The 15,214-nt window shown below is 60.2% G+C and overlaps 5 protein-coding genes across 5 annotated transcripts; all 5 read left to right on the top strand.

The window, feature by feature from the left end:
* Positions 1-60: 60 nt before the first annotated feature.
* LDBPK_366280 (hypothetical protein, conserved) lies at positions 61-1,218 on the top strand (the record flags this gene model as incomplete). Its single annotated transcript, XM_003865692.1, has 1 exon — positions 61-1,218. The coding sequence occupies one exon, from the start codon at positions 61-63 to the stop codon at positions 1,216-1,218; it is 1,158 nt and encodes a 385-aa protein (XP_003865740.1).
* A 1,102-nt stretch (positions 1,219-2,320) lies between these two features.
* Positions 2,321-4,333, top strand: LDBPK_366270 (hypothetical protein, conserved; the record flags this gene model as incomplete). Its single annotated transcript, XM_003865691.1, has 1 exon — positions 2,321-4,333. One exon carries the CDS (start codon positions 2,321-2,323, stop codon positions 4,331-4,333), a length of 2,013 nt encoding a protein of 670 aa, XP_003865739.1.
* A 1,859-nt stretch (positions 4,334-6,192) lies between these two features.
* Positions 6,193-8,748, top strand: LDBPK_366260 (l6202.3-like protein; the record flags this gene model as incomplete). The annotated part of the gene is made up of 1 exon (XM_003865690.1): positions 6,193-8,748. One exon carries the CDS (start codon positions 6,193-6,195, stop codon positions 8,746-8,748), a length of 2,556 nt encoding a protein of 851 aa, XP_003865738.1.
* Positions 8,749-9,300: 552 nt separating this feature from the next.
* LDBPK_366250 (hypothetical protein, conserved) lies at positions 9,301-11,274 on the top strand (the record flags this gene model as incomplete). Its single annotated transcript, XM_003865689.1, has 1 exon — positions 9,301-11,274. The coding sequence occupies one exon, from the start codon at positions 9,301-9,303 to the stop codon at positions 11,272-11,274; it is 1,974 nt and encodes a 657-aa protein (XP_003865737.1).
* A 1,531-nt stretch (positions 11,275-12,805) lies between these two features.
* Positions 12,806-14,098, top strand: LDBPK_366240 (hypothetical protein, unknown function; the record flags this gene model as incomplete). Its single annotated transcript, XM_003865688.1, has 1 exon — positions 12,806-14,098. The coding sequence occupies one exon, from the start codon at positions 12,806-12,808 to the stop codon at positions 14,096-14,098; it is 1,293 nt and encodes a 430-aa protein (XP_003865736.1).
* Between the last annotated feature and the right edge of the window lie 1,116 nt (positions 14,099-15,214).

Raw genomic sequence — 15,214 nt, 5'->3', positions numbered from 1 at the left:
GAACGTCCGTTTATGGCGAAGTGCAGGCGCGCCAGCGAGGCCAAAGCCGCACACGCCTTCATGGGATGCACGGCACACACACAAACACACACACGCTCTCTCTGTCTGACAACATTTGCTCTTCTTCACTGGCCTGTCTCTCACGCGTGTGCTACGCAATGTCTTCACGTCTTCTCATTGCTACGTTTGCAGCAGAGCACACACGAAGTGCTGCGTTCCCGTTGCGCCTTCTCCACCTTTTTGTTTCTATTTTGCATCCACCGAAAGGCGTCCGTGCCGCAGCCCCTCACTGCTTTATCTTGTGGGAGGTGCGCACCCACAGTCGAACCGCGCTTCTCAGTATTCTCGCACCGCCCTGCAAACACACAGACACACACACAAACACAGACCGAAAGACACCTGCCGTGCATAATGTCCATATCCGTACGGATTCGTACACCGAAGAGCAGCACACCGGAGCAGGTGGAGCTGAACTCTAGCGGAACTTGGGGCGAGGCTGCCGCGCTGCTGTCCCGGAAATCGGAGGTAGCACTCGAGCGGCTGCGCGTGCTCGCCGGCTTCCCCCCAAAGGCGGTGGATCTGGCCGCCGACAGCCCCCTTAGTGCACTCAAGCTGCGCGCTAATGACATGCTGATTGTTCAAGAGGGAGAGGCCAAAGTGCAGCTCGGTAACAGAGGAGAGCGCTATCTTCCCCCGGCCCCTGAGCGGGCCCACCTCACGCGCCGTCGATGCCCAGCGGACAACAGCTGCCTTTTCCACGCCTGCGCCTACGTGCTGCGCGACAAGAGCCGCACCGAGGGGCCGCAGCTCCGGCAGGAGTGCGTGCAGGCCGTACTGGATCACCCCGAAATGTTCAACGTGAATACGCTGGGCATGGACCCGCTCGCGTACGCCTCGTGGCTTTCGGAGAAGGACACGTGGGGTGGCGCCATTGAGCTGGAGATACTGTCCTTTTTGTACAAGACGGAGATCTTCGCTTTGGACCTGCAGTCGGTCACCTTGCAGCGCTTCGGCACAGGAATGGGCTACACCGTGCGCGCTTTTCTCGTGTACACGGGCAACCACTACGACTGCATTGCCATGAACCCGGTGTACAACCCCACCTCCGAGCGCGAGGACCAGACGCTGTTCAGCAGCCGTGACGAGAACGTCTTGGCGCGGGCGAAGCGTTTCGTTGCTGAGGAAGGGCAGAAGATGAAGGAGGGCAAGTCCACATAGAGGGCCCGCAGAGAGGGAAGGCGTGGCGGGGGGGGGTGCAAGCCACCCCGAGACACTATCGCGATGTTCTTGGTGCGACATGGCATTTGTGAGCCGCCGACACGCAAGCCAAAGACAGCATGTCTGTGTTTCTTTCTTTTTGCTTGGATGTCTCCCGGCAGACGGCTGGTGTGCGCTGCGCATCTGAATCTAGCATGACTCTCCCTGCGTGACTCGCCTCTTCTCATGGTTCGCCTTCGCCTTCTCTATAAGAGCGCAAGAAAGATCTTCGCATGTACGGTGGACTTCGGGGGCTTTCTCCCTCCACCCATTCCTGCAAGCATGTGAGCTGCTCTGTGTTGGGCGACTACTCGTCTTTTTCACTTGTGTCGTGGTGTTTGTGGTGGCGTCTTTGCATCACCTCCCAACCACCTAGGCGTTTGTTGTCTGCATGCATGGGGCGCCATGGGGCGCTGTACGAGACTCACCGCGTTCACAGGCCCATCGCTCACATGCGGCGGGATGAAATGTGCGGAGACGAGGAGCACCCGTGTGGCACGCACTGAATACTGAAAAAAAAAAAAGAAATACATGCACGCCGGTCTCTTTTCTTTTATACGGCATACGCCCTGTCGGACCTGGGTCATGGCAGAAGGGTGTGCACACTACAGGAAAGGAGGCGGTGGGGTTCTCAGTGCCTTAGTCAGGGTAAATGTGTCTGCCCCGGCTCCTTTCCTGATCTGCGTCGCCGCGGTATCGATGCCCGTGTCTGGATCCGCACCTCGAACCGCCGTGTAAGCATATATCTACATATATGTGCATGCATGTATATGAGTGTCCTTCTCGTCTCAATTATATTCCATCTCACGCCTGCTCTTTTTTGTTTGTTTTCTGTCGATTCCCTCTCTGCCTGTTTTGTGCTCGTGCGCACCTCTCTCTCTTTCTCTCTGTGTGTGTACCATGAAGTGCTCAGGACTTTCGCGGTCTATTCGGAGGAGGCGGAAAGCCCAAGGATAAGTACGGTACCGCCCCTCTGACACGGGAGGGGCTAATCGAAGGAGGCATCGCTCACAGTCTGACAGGCACGTTGCTGTGTGGCACTCGTAGTCTCAAGAGACCGAAAATGCAGCAAGCACGCGGCCCTATAGCTACCGGCGCTGCCGACAGCAAGGGCACCACCACACGTAGGGGGTCGCCAATAGCGTCGGCGGACTGCTCTCGGCTCGAGCGCAACCTCACGCAAGCGCTTAAGCTCGCCGAAGCCATCGCTACCACTCCCTCTACAGACTTTTCGACGCCAGCCGGCAGCCCGGGTGATGGCATCGACGGGCTTACTTTGCTCACGTCCCCGAGCAACTCGCCCACAATCGATCCGGCACTTACGCTGTCGAATTTCCCTGGAGGCGATCAAACGGCATCGGGAGTGCGCAGCGAGGTCACTGGCAGCCCGAACGACGGGTCCGCGGCGGCGGCGCAGCAGCGCCTGCTGCGTGCGAAGGACAACGAAATCGCGCACTTGCGCCGCACCGTCCAGGAGCTCAGCAGCCAACTCCACAACGCGCTCACCACACTTGATCAGCGCGAAGACACGTCGGCTGAGCTGCAGGAGCTGAAGAGGACGTACGACGCGGAGGCGGAGCGGCGCGAGAAAGAGATGCGACACGCCCGCCTGGAAACGCTAGAAAGCCGGGTCAGATACCGCACCCAGGAGGAAAAGCTGGCGGAGACCTACACTGCCGACGTGCACGCGAAGGCGATGGAGCTGCTAGAGCCACACACACAGGAGGTGCACGACAAGAACTTTGAGCTTATGAAGGAAAAGATCATTCTAGCGCAGGAAGTCACAACGATGCGTGCCAAGTACAAGGATTTGCAGGAGAAGTATGCGCTTCTGAAGCACAAGACCGACCTCGACGGTAGCGCCACACGCGAGATGCTCCAGCGCAGTCTCTTTCAGAAGAATGAGATCGCCTCACTTCGGCTGCAGGTGAAGATCACCGAGGACAACCTCAACGCTGTTGTCGCTGATTATGATAAAAAGCTCCAGGCGGAGAGCAAGATGCGCGAAGAGGCGATTCAGTCACTGACGCGTGAGCGCGATGCAGCGCGGCGAGACGCATTGCAGCTCCAGCGCGAGCTGGCGCAGCTGCGAAGCGCAGCTGGGAACGTTCTAGCGCAGCGCTCCGAGCTTGAATCGTTCTTTTATGCGGCTTTGGAAGAGGTTCGTCAAGGCGTCGTCGCGGAGCGTCGGCAGCTGCTGCTGGAGAATACGCCGAAGGGGGATGTCGTCAACGCAAAGCAGGCGTCGCCGGTGCACACCATGTCGTCTTTGTTGCGACTGGAGGTCCCTAAGCGACTCATGCTGACGGATAGCGCAGGGCCTGCGCTGCTGAGGTCATTGTCTCCTGCGGGCTGGACTGTTGATCGCAAGGGCTTCCCAAAACGTATCGGTGCCGCGGCCTCAACGAACACGCGGCCGCTAGCAGGAATCGCGGTTGCCTCGTCGGCAAGCTCGGCACGCCGCTCGGCGCCCCTAGGCCATACGGCGCTGTTGAACTTGCAAGCGTTTCCTCACGTTGAGAGCGCCATGGTCGACGGCGCTCTCGTCACACTGCCGGATGCAACTCCGTCCTATCTGCGCAGTAGCGAGCATGAGGTGCCCTCTCTCTTGGTGAGAGCGACCGATCGCTGCGCGGCGTTAGCCGCTCCGGCGGTTCAAAGCGGGTGGCACAGCACCCCCTGTGAAGACGGCGCCCCGTTTCGACTTGGCCCTGCGACTGTGGAAGATGGCTATGATGCTCCCTTTCCGGCTCCAGCGAAGCAGTGCGGTGCCCTAGACGCGGCCGAGACGGACGACTTCTCTCCTCTGCGAAGCCTGCCCAGCGCCCCAACCTGGCAAGACGTCAAGAGTGTCGACGTGAGTGAGCTGCGCTGGGTGGACAAAGAGCGCGTTATTCAGCTGCTTTTTAAACGTATCCGACAAGAGGGTCGGCAACATGCAAGGATGTTACAACACGCGAGCCTGAAAAGCGATCCATTAGCGGCGAAGGTTGACGCCGTCGCACCCGTAGACGCGCTGCCTTCCGACGCAACAGAATTGGGTCACAACTCGCTCACGTTTCTGACGCAGCAGTAGAAGCATGCGACTCTGCTGTATTGGTTGGTCTCCACCTCCTCTCTCTCTCTCTCCGTACCGGTTTGCTGTCCATCACCTGTGAAGTAGCACCTCGGGCCTCTCAGCGGCCCATCTCTCCACTTATCTGCCGCGTCGGGGCTCTTTCATTGAATGTGCGCTTCTGTGGTTCTCTGTCTCATGGCGAGTGAGGGAGGGTGCGCCGTTGTTCTTCGTGCGTTTCTGTTCTGCTTGTCGTATGTACAGTCTTTTCACTATTTTTGCGACGCTGTGCCGGTGCGTATGCGTACGCCCGTATGCGCATCGCGTGCCCCTGGATCCCGTTGGTGCATGTACGCACCGCCAACATGTAAACGATCTGCTTTGTGCATGCGTTAGTGTGTGTGTTTGAACCTCTGAGTACCGCGATAGCGTTTGGCCATTGCCCCCTCCTGTCCCCTCCCCCCTCACCCACTTGAAAGCCGCTTCAAAGGAGAAGGAATACCCCGTCATTCTCCACGACGCACGCGACATTGCCAGTGCAGATGGCGAACCTGTCCCGCGATCAACAAGGCCATGCAGTAGTACCAAGGAAGCCTGCACTTAACTTCTGAGTGGCACAGAAAGTCCGTTGCCTTTGCTGCACTGAAGCTGCTCGTCTTCTTGCGTGTCTGCCTCCTTGTGCGCCCTCGCCTTCTTTATGTCTCCACTTCAGTTGCTTCGCCTACTTCTCCATTTGCTTCTCACCGAAAGGAGCGCGCGGTGTGATGCACTGCGAACCTGCTCTCGGTCGGTCGGGATCGAAACGTATCACAGCGTGGGCCAGCTTCGCTAGAGGAAGGGGGGAGCTTGCCATCTGTACACGCACTCATACACACACCATCAAAGACACCTCATTCGTGTTTTGCGAGGTCCAGGTGGATGTCAAAGACCACCATCACCTATGTCAATAGCTGGAACAACAACGCGGAATAGAGCGCTCCGCAAAACCACCGTTGCCTGGAACCGCTACTGTCCTGCTTTATTTTGTTTCTTCTTCATTCGCGTGCCTGTGCGTGCGGGCGCTCGCTCTTGACCCGCCAGCGTGCATTGCTCGTCATCTCTTTTTTGTTTTTTGCTGTTGCTGTTTGCTCGCTCTATTAGGTTTCTCTTCTGCTTCCTTCCTTCCTTCCTTCCTCTCCCCCCGACTGGCGCCACGACTGCGCTGCCAGCGGGTGTGCCGTGCTCTGTGTTCACCCTCACAAGCCCGTCCACCTTACTCTCTGTCATATTGCCGTGGCCGCCGCCGCTTCGAGGCCCGCTATCTCGGCTTCGCCCTTGCAGGTGTGCACATCACGGTCTTCGAGCCTGTGAGGCTACTAACGTTGCCACACATACGGGTTACTGGAGCGGCTTCTGTGTCGTCTCGTTCTCCACATCGCTGCATTTTTCGATTCATGTCAGTGCCGGTCGCGGGGAGACGCAAGGGGCTGAGTTCCGCCTCATCCCCATCATCCGTCGCGCCACTCCCCCCGACTCAGGAAGCAGATGGCCCGTCCTGGTTAAACGACCTGAACGGCAGCACAATGCCGCCTGCCGCACCTTTGGTCGTCCAAGTGTCGCCCAGCCACCGACAGTCGTATTCTACAAGCGTAACCCCACGGTGTCCCGTGGCCGCTGCGACTCCGGCCGCACACGAAGCTCCGGCGAGCGAGGGCAACCCACTTGCCTTCCTGAACGAAGTCGAGGCACCACCTTCATCAACTGCCGATGAGGGCTGGCACAGTAAGGTGACCGCCTCTGGTGGGCCGATCGCTTCGTCGCTGTTGCCCTCCTCACCGGCAGTGCCCGTCTTTCTGCAGGAAGATGGCGATGACGCACCCGCAGTCGATGCAACGATTTCGATGGCAGGCGCTCTCCCGTCTGTCGACCGCACTACCGCTACCACCGTTGGTGTTTCTGCCTCACACCGCGCGGAGGAGGAGAGGCAGCAGGCAGCGAAAATGGCTCTCAGTCAACAGCTCTCTGAAATAGAGCGTCAATTGAGCGAGGCGTCGCAGAGCGTAGTCGCCCTTCAGAAAGGCGAGCATCCGCTTGCGGTCGAAGTGTCCGAAGCCGAGCGTGTGGTGGCTTCCCTCAGGACCAAAGAGGCTGCGGCTCGTCAGCAAAAAGCGGAAGAAGATGCTCACATCCGGCAAGTGGCTTGCGCAAATGCAGTCGCGACTGTGCATGCGAGGGACGTGGAGGAGGAGATGCGCGAATATCGCGGCCAATGCGTCCAGCGCCTCCAGCAGCATGTAGAGGATCTCATGCAGACCGTGCAGGAGCAGCAGATGTGCACCGCCACCCTTCGAGCAGAGTGGGAGGCCGCCGTCACACGTGAGGCACAGGATGGCAGTGAGGCCTCCATGTTTGAAGCCCTACTGCTTCGCGTGCAGGACGGTGCGCGTCATTTGAAGCGACGACTGTCGTTACAATGCAGCCGCGCCGTGGCGGAGAGTTCGCGGGTGTACTTGGCGGCAGCGCGGCAGCAGCGAGTCGAGATCTTTGCCAATGACACGGCAACCCGTGCGCGAACGCTGGCGGAGCACCGATCTCGGCGCGAGGAGGAGGCGGCCGCGTTCCACGACATGTGTCGCCGCACCTTTCAGGAGCGCGCAGACTCCGCCTTTGGTGCCGCCAAGGTAGCCTTCGAAGCGGCACATCGGTACCATGACAACGAGCGTCGTCAGCGTGTAGCCGCCTTCCAGTGCCAGCTCGCTTCCATGACAGAGCGAAGCCGCGAGATGCTGGAGCAGCAGGTACGCCGCCTACTCGAGCAGGAGTGTGCGATCACCATCACGCAACAGGACGCGGCCGCCAAGGAGTGGACGGCGCGTCAAAAGGAGCTGACGGCGCAGCTCCACGCATTTCGCTCGCGTGCGGAGGTGGAAGTCTGCCTGATGCGCGAAGGCGGCGGGGTGCATCGTGCCTCCGTCGGGTCGCCGTCTCAGACGCCGGCGCCGCCCGTACCGGCGCAGGAGGCGCTGCGCAGCGAGGTGGACCGTGCGCGTGCGCGAATGGGGCAACTCGCGCTCTCGTTGCGCATCAAACACGAGCAGCAGTCGTGCCCCTCATATGCATGGGGGGCTACCCGCGCTGTCGACTACCAGGGCAGTGGTGGCGCGTGCCGTTCGGGGAACTCGCCCGCAACTTCGTCTTTTTCAGTGGCGCAAATCAGCGCGGAATGGCAGCGCTCCCTCGTCTCCCTGCAGCACGGTCGTGAGACACTTCGGAGCAGCATATCTGATGTCAAGGTGGCGAGCCGTGGCTATGCCGCGCAGCTGCAGCAACGCCGCACGCAGCTCATTCAGCAGCGGGAGGATATCAAGGCCGTTTGCGCCGAATGGGAGCAGGCGGTTCGTGGGCAGCTGTCGAGGTGCCTGACAGCAGCGAGCTCACAAGTGCCTGCCCACGTTGGCCTCACGACCGGCGCTCTCGACAACTTGAGCCGACGTGTTGGTGTCATCCTGCGGGCCCATCAATCGCTGCGCACGGCTCGGACCACTTTCACAGCGAATCTCGGCACGTGGTCAAAGTCCCTTTCTGACTACCGCCTCGACACGGAACGCCTTCTTGCGGACGTTTTTCAGCAGCTCGACCTCCTTCGCGAACGAAGTGTTCAGATGGAGGTGGACCAGTCGACGCTGCAGTGCTTGCAGGCGCAGGTCAACGTGCTCGAGCAGCACGTTACCGAGGGGGCAAGGCGGCTGGCCATCCGCAAGCGGTGTGTCGACGCTTTCGTGAAGGACCTTCGTGCAGGTTTGGGTCAGTCGCACACGCTCCCAAGTTCGGTTGATCCTCGACTGCTGCCAGCGAGGCACAGGGAACAATCTACGCACGTGACGCAGAACTTCAAGGACGCCAACAGCACTTCAGCGATTTGCGGTGTAGCGAGTCCTGCCGCCGCGGCGGCGGTGGTGTCCAATGCGGACCGTCGGGAGAAGCGTGTAAAGAAGATGGCGCCTCCGCACAAAAGGACAATGAAGAAAACACCATCTTTAGCGCACATAAATGCGCCCCCTGCGACTTCCTGCTCCCTTGTAACGCGCACAAACCGTGTAACAAGTCGCCGCAGCCGCAACCACTCGCAGGAAGATCGGCGCGCCGCTACCGCTGGCATAACGCGAAGGACGGGGCTGACCACGCCGGACGTCGACGTGCTTGGCAGCTGCTCCCTGTACCCTATTCTTCCAACGCTCGAAGGGAACCGCCCGTATGCCGCAGCCGTGAAATCGGCCTCTTCGTTTTCCTCCGCGTCCGCCTATGGCTCTTCCGCTGTGCACGACTCCTCCGCCGCAGTCGATGCGGAGGCCGACGAGGAGGAGGGAAGGGGGGAGAGCGATTTCTCCACCGACCTTGTGCCCTTCGGGGATGTCCGTGGCAGCCTCCTCGATGCACCAGCCACCTGCACTCGGTGATTCTCTGATGTGCTTTAGTTACCTGTTTTTTTTTTTCTTCGTCCCCCGCTGTTTCCCGCATGTTGCGAGGCAACGCCAGCACTCTCCCAAATGAACGCACCTACACGACCACCGACAAAAAAAAAGACATGCCGAGCAGCAGTCTGACGTCGACCTCCACCGTGGTATGTGCGCTTGCAGACACTCGGCAAGCTACGCATGCTCTCGTGTCTTCTACTCCTGCTTCCAGTAAATCCTGGATTACTACCTCTCCCCTGCCGCATCTTTTTGTTGTCGTCTCCGTTGCTGTTTACTTCGCGTGCGCGCGGGTGCGCTTACAGCTGTTGTGTTCTGCGCAAAAAAAAAGGGGGGGCCATCAGTGTGCGGGGACCTCTTCGCTCTCCTGTAGGCATCTGGCCGCGCATATCCCGGGCGGCGGCGTTCGTTGGGCTCCCTCTTTTCTCGCTCAGGAGGCGTCGCAGGAGCCCGAGAGGAGGGGGAGGGAAGGGCAACGACCGCAAGCATCGAAGAGGCTCGCTCGCACTTGCGCACAGACACACGTAGACAGCCACAATGATGCAGCTCGACTTTGTGCTGCACCGCTTTGTATGCGACGTTCCCACCTTTACAGGGCTGTTTGCAGAGGATGCGGAGGGGCGACACATTCCCGATGCGGCTTCCTTTCAGTGTAGCTGGGCCCGAACGTCACGCGCGCAGACCAGCTCAAGCGGCAGATCGGCCTTGCACTGCGTGGATGGCGCCACGGAAAACATGCACTTTAAGGCGCTCGGCGACGACATGGCGCTCATGTTTGCGAAGGTGACGCATCAGCTTATCCTGGACGCTGAGCAGGACGTCATCACATTTGCCATTCGCCCGTCACAGTATAGCGCCGCTGGCCCGCTGCCCGTCGTGGCCAAGGGTGCCCTCGATCCACGACCGTACTTTGGCAAACCCATGAAGAACTACGCCATCAAGCTGCGTGATGCTGCCGGAGAAGTCACCGGAAAGCTGCTCTTCTCTCTGCGTGTGCACGAAATCGATGAAAAATGGCAAAAGGTGCAGCGCGGCAACACCGTGTCCTCGACCGCAACGACGTCGCCGCCGCGCAGCAGCCCCCATCGCGGCCAAATAACTGTGGAGCGTGATTCGTCGCGCGATCGCCTGCTAAGGACGCCGCCGCGTAGCGAGCAGGTGGTGCACGTACACTCACATGTGCTGGAAAGACAGAAGACAACGCTCTATCAGCACCGCATCAAAACAGCGCAGCGCTCCCATCCACGAAGGGAGGGGTCACGGCACTTACAGCGTGATTCCCGTCTTGTACGGCGCGTGGAAATCCAGCTAGAGCGCGTTACGATCAGGACAGAGAGCATTGATCTCGATCACCCAGCACCGCTGCTGCTTGGCGGCGACTACAGCATGAAAATTCGCTACGGTTCCTACACCTACAGAACGACGCAGGCCGTTTGCTGCAATCCCAAAGAGGTGATGTTCAAGGCCGAGCAGGCTCGCATCACGCTCCAGCCGGCTGACGGCGCGGAAAAGCTGCGATTTTCACTCTGGGAGGACAAGCGCCAGGTCGCCGGCTTCTCCCTGGACCCCGCGAAGTTCCAGTCCGAGGTTGGCGAGTGGAAGGAGTACGCGATTCCCTTCCGCTATCACCCCACAGGGCAGCGTGCCGCCCTCGATGTGCGCATATGCCGAGTGGAAATCGACAGCGGGAGCTCCCCGAGCAGCAGACGCTCGCCTTCTCTGCCATCCGCGGCGCCGAACGCTTCTTCTGCCGCGGCTGCTGCTGTAGGCGTCGATGCCACCGCGGCGTCACGAGCCGCTGCGCAGCAGTGGACGTATGGAACCGATCCGCCGGATCGGTATGCGGAGAAGGGCACGCACGGACAAACACCGCTGCGCTTCTCACCACCGCCAAAGCCTTATGACGCGGTGAACCTCATTCCACATGATGTCCCGCTGGTGCACACTCGCTCGTCATCGCACCGAGGAGGCTCCTCTCCACCAGGCTCCTTCATTGTGGCCTCGGGACCGATACCGCCACTAGACGCCAACCGCACGAGCACGCCGCTGCGCGGCTGTCAGGAAGCTGGAGCACGGGGCGGCTGGGAGCGCACCCCCATGGGCGAGCGCCCTCCGCCGCTGACGTCGAATCTTGCCGATCTCCCAGCTGCTCGACGTCCACCCGATGAGCACGAGGTGTACATTGCAGAGGTGCTGCGCCGGCTCGAACGCCAGCAGCGGGCACCACGGCAACCGACTTCACTCGTGGAGGAGTGGATCGGCTGGCGCAACGAGCGCGAGCGAAGCCACGGCAACAGCATCTCCAGCATGTACCCGCGATCGTCTTCCGTGAAGAGCGCGGCAAGCCGGGCAGACTCAATGACGTCCGTGGTTTCGCGGCGTGCCTTGACGCCGCGGCCGACAAAGTCGAACGCCGAAAAATCGTTCATGACGCCCTTCACCCCGGACGCGAGTGCTCACCGTCGCCGCAGCTCGCGCCGGAGCCCGACCCCGCTTAACCCCCTTATTTAGGTCTATTGCATGCGCATAGAGGTAAAGGAAGCGTCTCTCTTTTGCTGTTGCTACCACCCCCCTCACCTTTTCTTTTTGGATGGTGGGGAGATGAGGGGGAGAGGGGCGCCGTGCCACGAAGAGGCTTTACTGGGCCGTTTTTTTTTTCTGCTCTGCCCGGTGCGCGGTATTTCCGTTTCCTTCCCCCTCTCCCCTCCCCGCCACGCAACCGGAGTCCCTCCGTCTAGGCTTTCTTTCGCGGCGACTAAATACGCCCATCACGATTTGTTTGTGTGCGCTTTCCTCACACCGGGTGGGCGTTTGCGCAGGTGGGCGTCACGCCCGCATGTAAGCGCGGCGCTGCAGAGAGGGCGAATACAGCGGTGGGTGTCCCGGGGACTATAGAGATGCAACCGCAACTGCGACGAAAAAGGCTTTAAAAAAAAGGGAACTCGAACAAAGGTGAGCGTTCGACAGAATACTAGTCAACTGCAAATGCACGGCAGCGGAGGTGATGTCACGGTCTTCCACGTCCACCCTCTTCCCCCTCTCCCTCTCTTTTGTTGGACAGCAGCCCCCATCAGCGTCGACTTCCCACACGTCACCTCCGCCCCTAAGCGAGGGTGAAAGGACGCATCCTACTTTGCCGCCGCTGCCTGCTTCTAACAGCCTCTTTTTGCCGCTACTGTGCGTTCCCGGATCCACTCTCTGGGGAGTGCGTGGTTGTGGTGGGGGTGAGGGGGCTAGGGAGCGGTCTGCTCCACGGGTTCTCGTCAGCACACTACCTTCTCCTCTCTCGATTCTCTCTCCTTCTGCTTGCGTTCCTCGCTGAGTGAGCGAGCCAGCCCACTTCAGTGCGAGCGCACATAGACACAACAACGGAACGAAATGAGAAGACAATCCTCACACGCACACGTACGTGCACACGCTTGCGTCTCCTCATAGAGTAATCACTACTACCTTCTTCCCATTCACGGTAAAAGCGCGCATGTCTGTGAGCTCCCCGTCAGCGTCTCGTAGCGGGAGCTGCGGTAGAAACGACCGAAGCGGCAGCCGTGAAGAGGAGGATAGGTGGCTGTTGTCGGTGTCCGCAACTGAAGGAACGCGCTCCAAGACATCAGGCTCTGCGTCCACCGCCTCTGCCTCTGCCTCGTCCGCGTCTGGCGAGGACTCCTTGGCGGAGTTCAGCTCTAGTGGCGCCGCTACATCCTCCGTATCCCGGTCAGCATCGGCCTCCACCTTCAGTACCGCATCCTCGAGCACCGGCAGCTCTGGCGAAGGAGACAACGACGGAGACGACGCGGTGGAGGCGCCGCGCAAGCTGCCGCGCACGGAGGAGGTGGACCATCGCCTGCATGACTCATTCCCCACCGGAGCAGTGACCACCGTGGCGCGATCGGTGCGGAGCGGCGCATCGATTTTGCCACCTCCGCCATCGCCGCCTGTCGGTGCGGCACGATATGGCCCCGCCTTCCCTCGCCGGCCGCCCGATGCGTGGGCTGCACCGCCGCCGCTGCCTACTCTGAGCGCGTCTGCAAAGGACATCAGTGAGATGGACGTGCGCGCCGGCTTGCGCCTCGGTGTGTTCCGCGCGGCCACACGGCTGAGCAAGGAGCAGGTGATGGACGAGATCGAGTCGGTGCGCATGACGAGCCACGTGGAACGAGTGCTTCTGGAGTCGCCTCATCAGATCGCGCTGCTCCCAGGCGTTCCACCACTGGAGCAGGAGTATGCTTGGGCAACGGTTTTCTTCTCGAGCGCCGAGGCTGCGGACCTGTGCGCGGCCCTGCTTTGTCAGCCGGGCAGACGCTCCAAGTGGGCGCGTGTGAGTATTCAGCGGCTACCCATTGTGTCAAGTCAGACGGAGCCGCACACCGCCGAGGAGGAGCAGCGTGCGCAGGTGCACGTTTACCAGATGAACGCCGTCGCGCACCGCCTGACGAAAGGGGACGGTGCCGCGCTCCTTTGCGGTGTCCACGACACCGTCCTCGCGCAGAGCGCCTATGGGTGGTGCGTTCTGTCGACTGGGGGCCTCTTTCCAACCTCGGGCTTGGCGGCGTATCTGAAACATCGCCACGTCGGCAACTTCACGGGGATCGACGTATGCGCCGACTTTGATCCGCGATGCGACGAGGACAAGTGCGCGGCTGGTGGGCAGTGCAAAGGGGTGCACCTGCGCGCTTGCGAGCAGTGGCGATTACTAGTTCCACCAGTGCTCATATCGAAAAGGGAGACCTTGACGGCCGGCACGCCGACGCTGGTGATCACCTCGCCAGCGGAGAGCGCCTGGCAGAGGGCGAGACGCAAGGATACGCTCCTCGTGATGCCGCTTCCCCCTGAAATCGATGAAGCGGCCTTTGTATACATGTTTCGTTGGTGTGACGGGTTTCAGCGCGCGCAGACGGTGCGCACGGTGGATGCTCTACGGTACGGTGTGGTGCAGTTTGCGGACGCCGCGAGTGCTCAGCTGGCGCGGCAGCAGGCCATCTCCCACTCCAATCTGCCCGTTCGCTTCGTGGGAGAGACGGCAGCCGATGCCAACAGCACTGAGTCTTTGAAAGCCTCACCGGCGGCCTCGTCGACAGAGCCCACCGGCTCTGCCACGGCGCGCCCTCCCAACAAGTCCCGCACAGCTGCGCCGAGTGGCGCTAATGCCGTGCCTGCTTCCGGTAGCAGCACTGCCGCCGCGACGCACGCGCCGGATGTCCCGTTTCCGCCTCTTCCCGGCGGCTGGGAGTACGGGCTGTCGCGCCGCACGATGCAATACTACTTTCTGCAGTCGGGCAAGAAGTCGACGACATGGAAACATCCTATTACACAGGAACAGTACAAAGCCCACCGCTGACCGTCCTGTGACAATTTCATACCTCGTTTGCCTTTGGGCAGCCGGGCCGAGCAAAACGAGAGGTGCGTGGTCAAGTGGGCGTGGAGGGGAAGGGTGTAGACTGAGAGGGGACCTTCCATCTCCTCTTCCCCCGCCACTGTCCCCCCCCCTTCTCCATTCCTGTGAAGCCCATTCTTTACTTCTCCATACGTGACGTTTCACCGTCTAGTTTTGTTGTGGCGGTTGTGCGGAAAGAAGCAAAAAAGAAGGCTGAAGGCAATGACGGCAGTGTGCGGATCCCCTAATGTTGATGCGCTTTCTCTCGCTCTCTCGCTATGGCGTTGCCAGTGACGCTCACCTACGTTTCCGCTGTCACCTGCGGTAATGCAGTCTCGTCCCCTCTACCTGTCTGTTTGCATGCGTGCGTGTGTGTGTGCACCTCCTCCTCATCTCTGCTCCACTCTTCTCTTCGTACGTTCGGACAGTCTCACACACGTGCACACGTCGAACCCGCCTGAACCACTTTACCCAACAGCACGCACGTTGGCGGCGCTTCGTCGACGAGTTCATGCGTATGTGAGTGTTTCCGCTCCCGCCTCTCTCTCCCTCTCTCGCACGTTTTACCGATCTTGCTCCCTGAAAATCGTACAGTAGAATACATGATCACACGCGAGTCTCTGGCGTTGACATCGTCGTTGCTCTCTTCCTTCATTCGTACCTTGCGGGTCATCTCTGTGGGTTCGCGCCTCGGCCCGTTTCCGAATTTCATCAGCGATACGGCGTGTGGCACGTTACCGTCATTGCTTTTTGGCGACACGTCGGCCGTGAGAAGCCGAAAAAGCGCAAACAACCGCACACAAACAGACACTCACGTGCCACTTGTCCTCGACGTTCGTTTCGGCTTTTAAAAGTCCCTAAGAGGCGATCTGGAGAAAAGTACTGTCGCCCTTCCCGCCTGTCTTCTTATCTCCCCTCTCCTTGCCCCGTTTGTGGCGCTCACTGCCGTCTCACAGCTCCGCCGCGAGCCGCATCATCTTTTCCCACAACAACTCCTTCCTTCGCTTTCACTGACCGGTGGGAAACTTGCCTGCCTCACCGCCTCCCGTTGCACTCACGCTTTTGTTGGCGCCTTTTATG

This window comes from Leishmania donovani, chromosome 36 (assembly GCF_000227135.1).
Source record: "Leishmania donovani BPK282A1 complete genome, chromosome 36".
Lineage (NCBI taxonomy): Eukaryota > Euglenozoa > Kinetoplastea > Trypanosomatida > Trypanosomatidae > Leishmania > Leishmania donovani.
The sequence above is the reverse complement of the archived record's forward strand: the minus strand, read 5'-3'. Positions and strand labels throughout refer to the sequence as shown.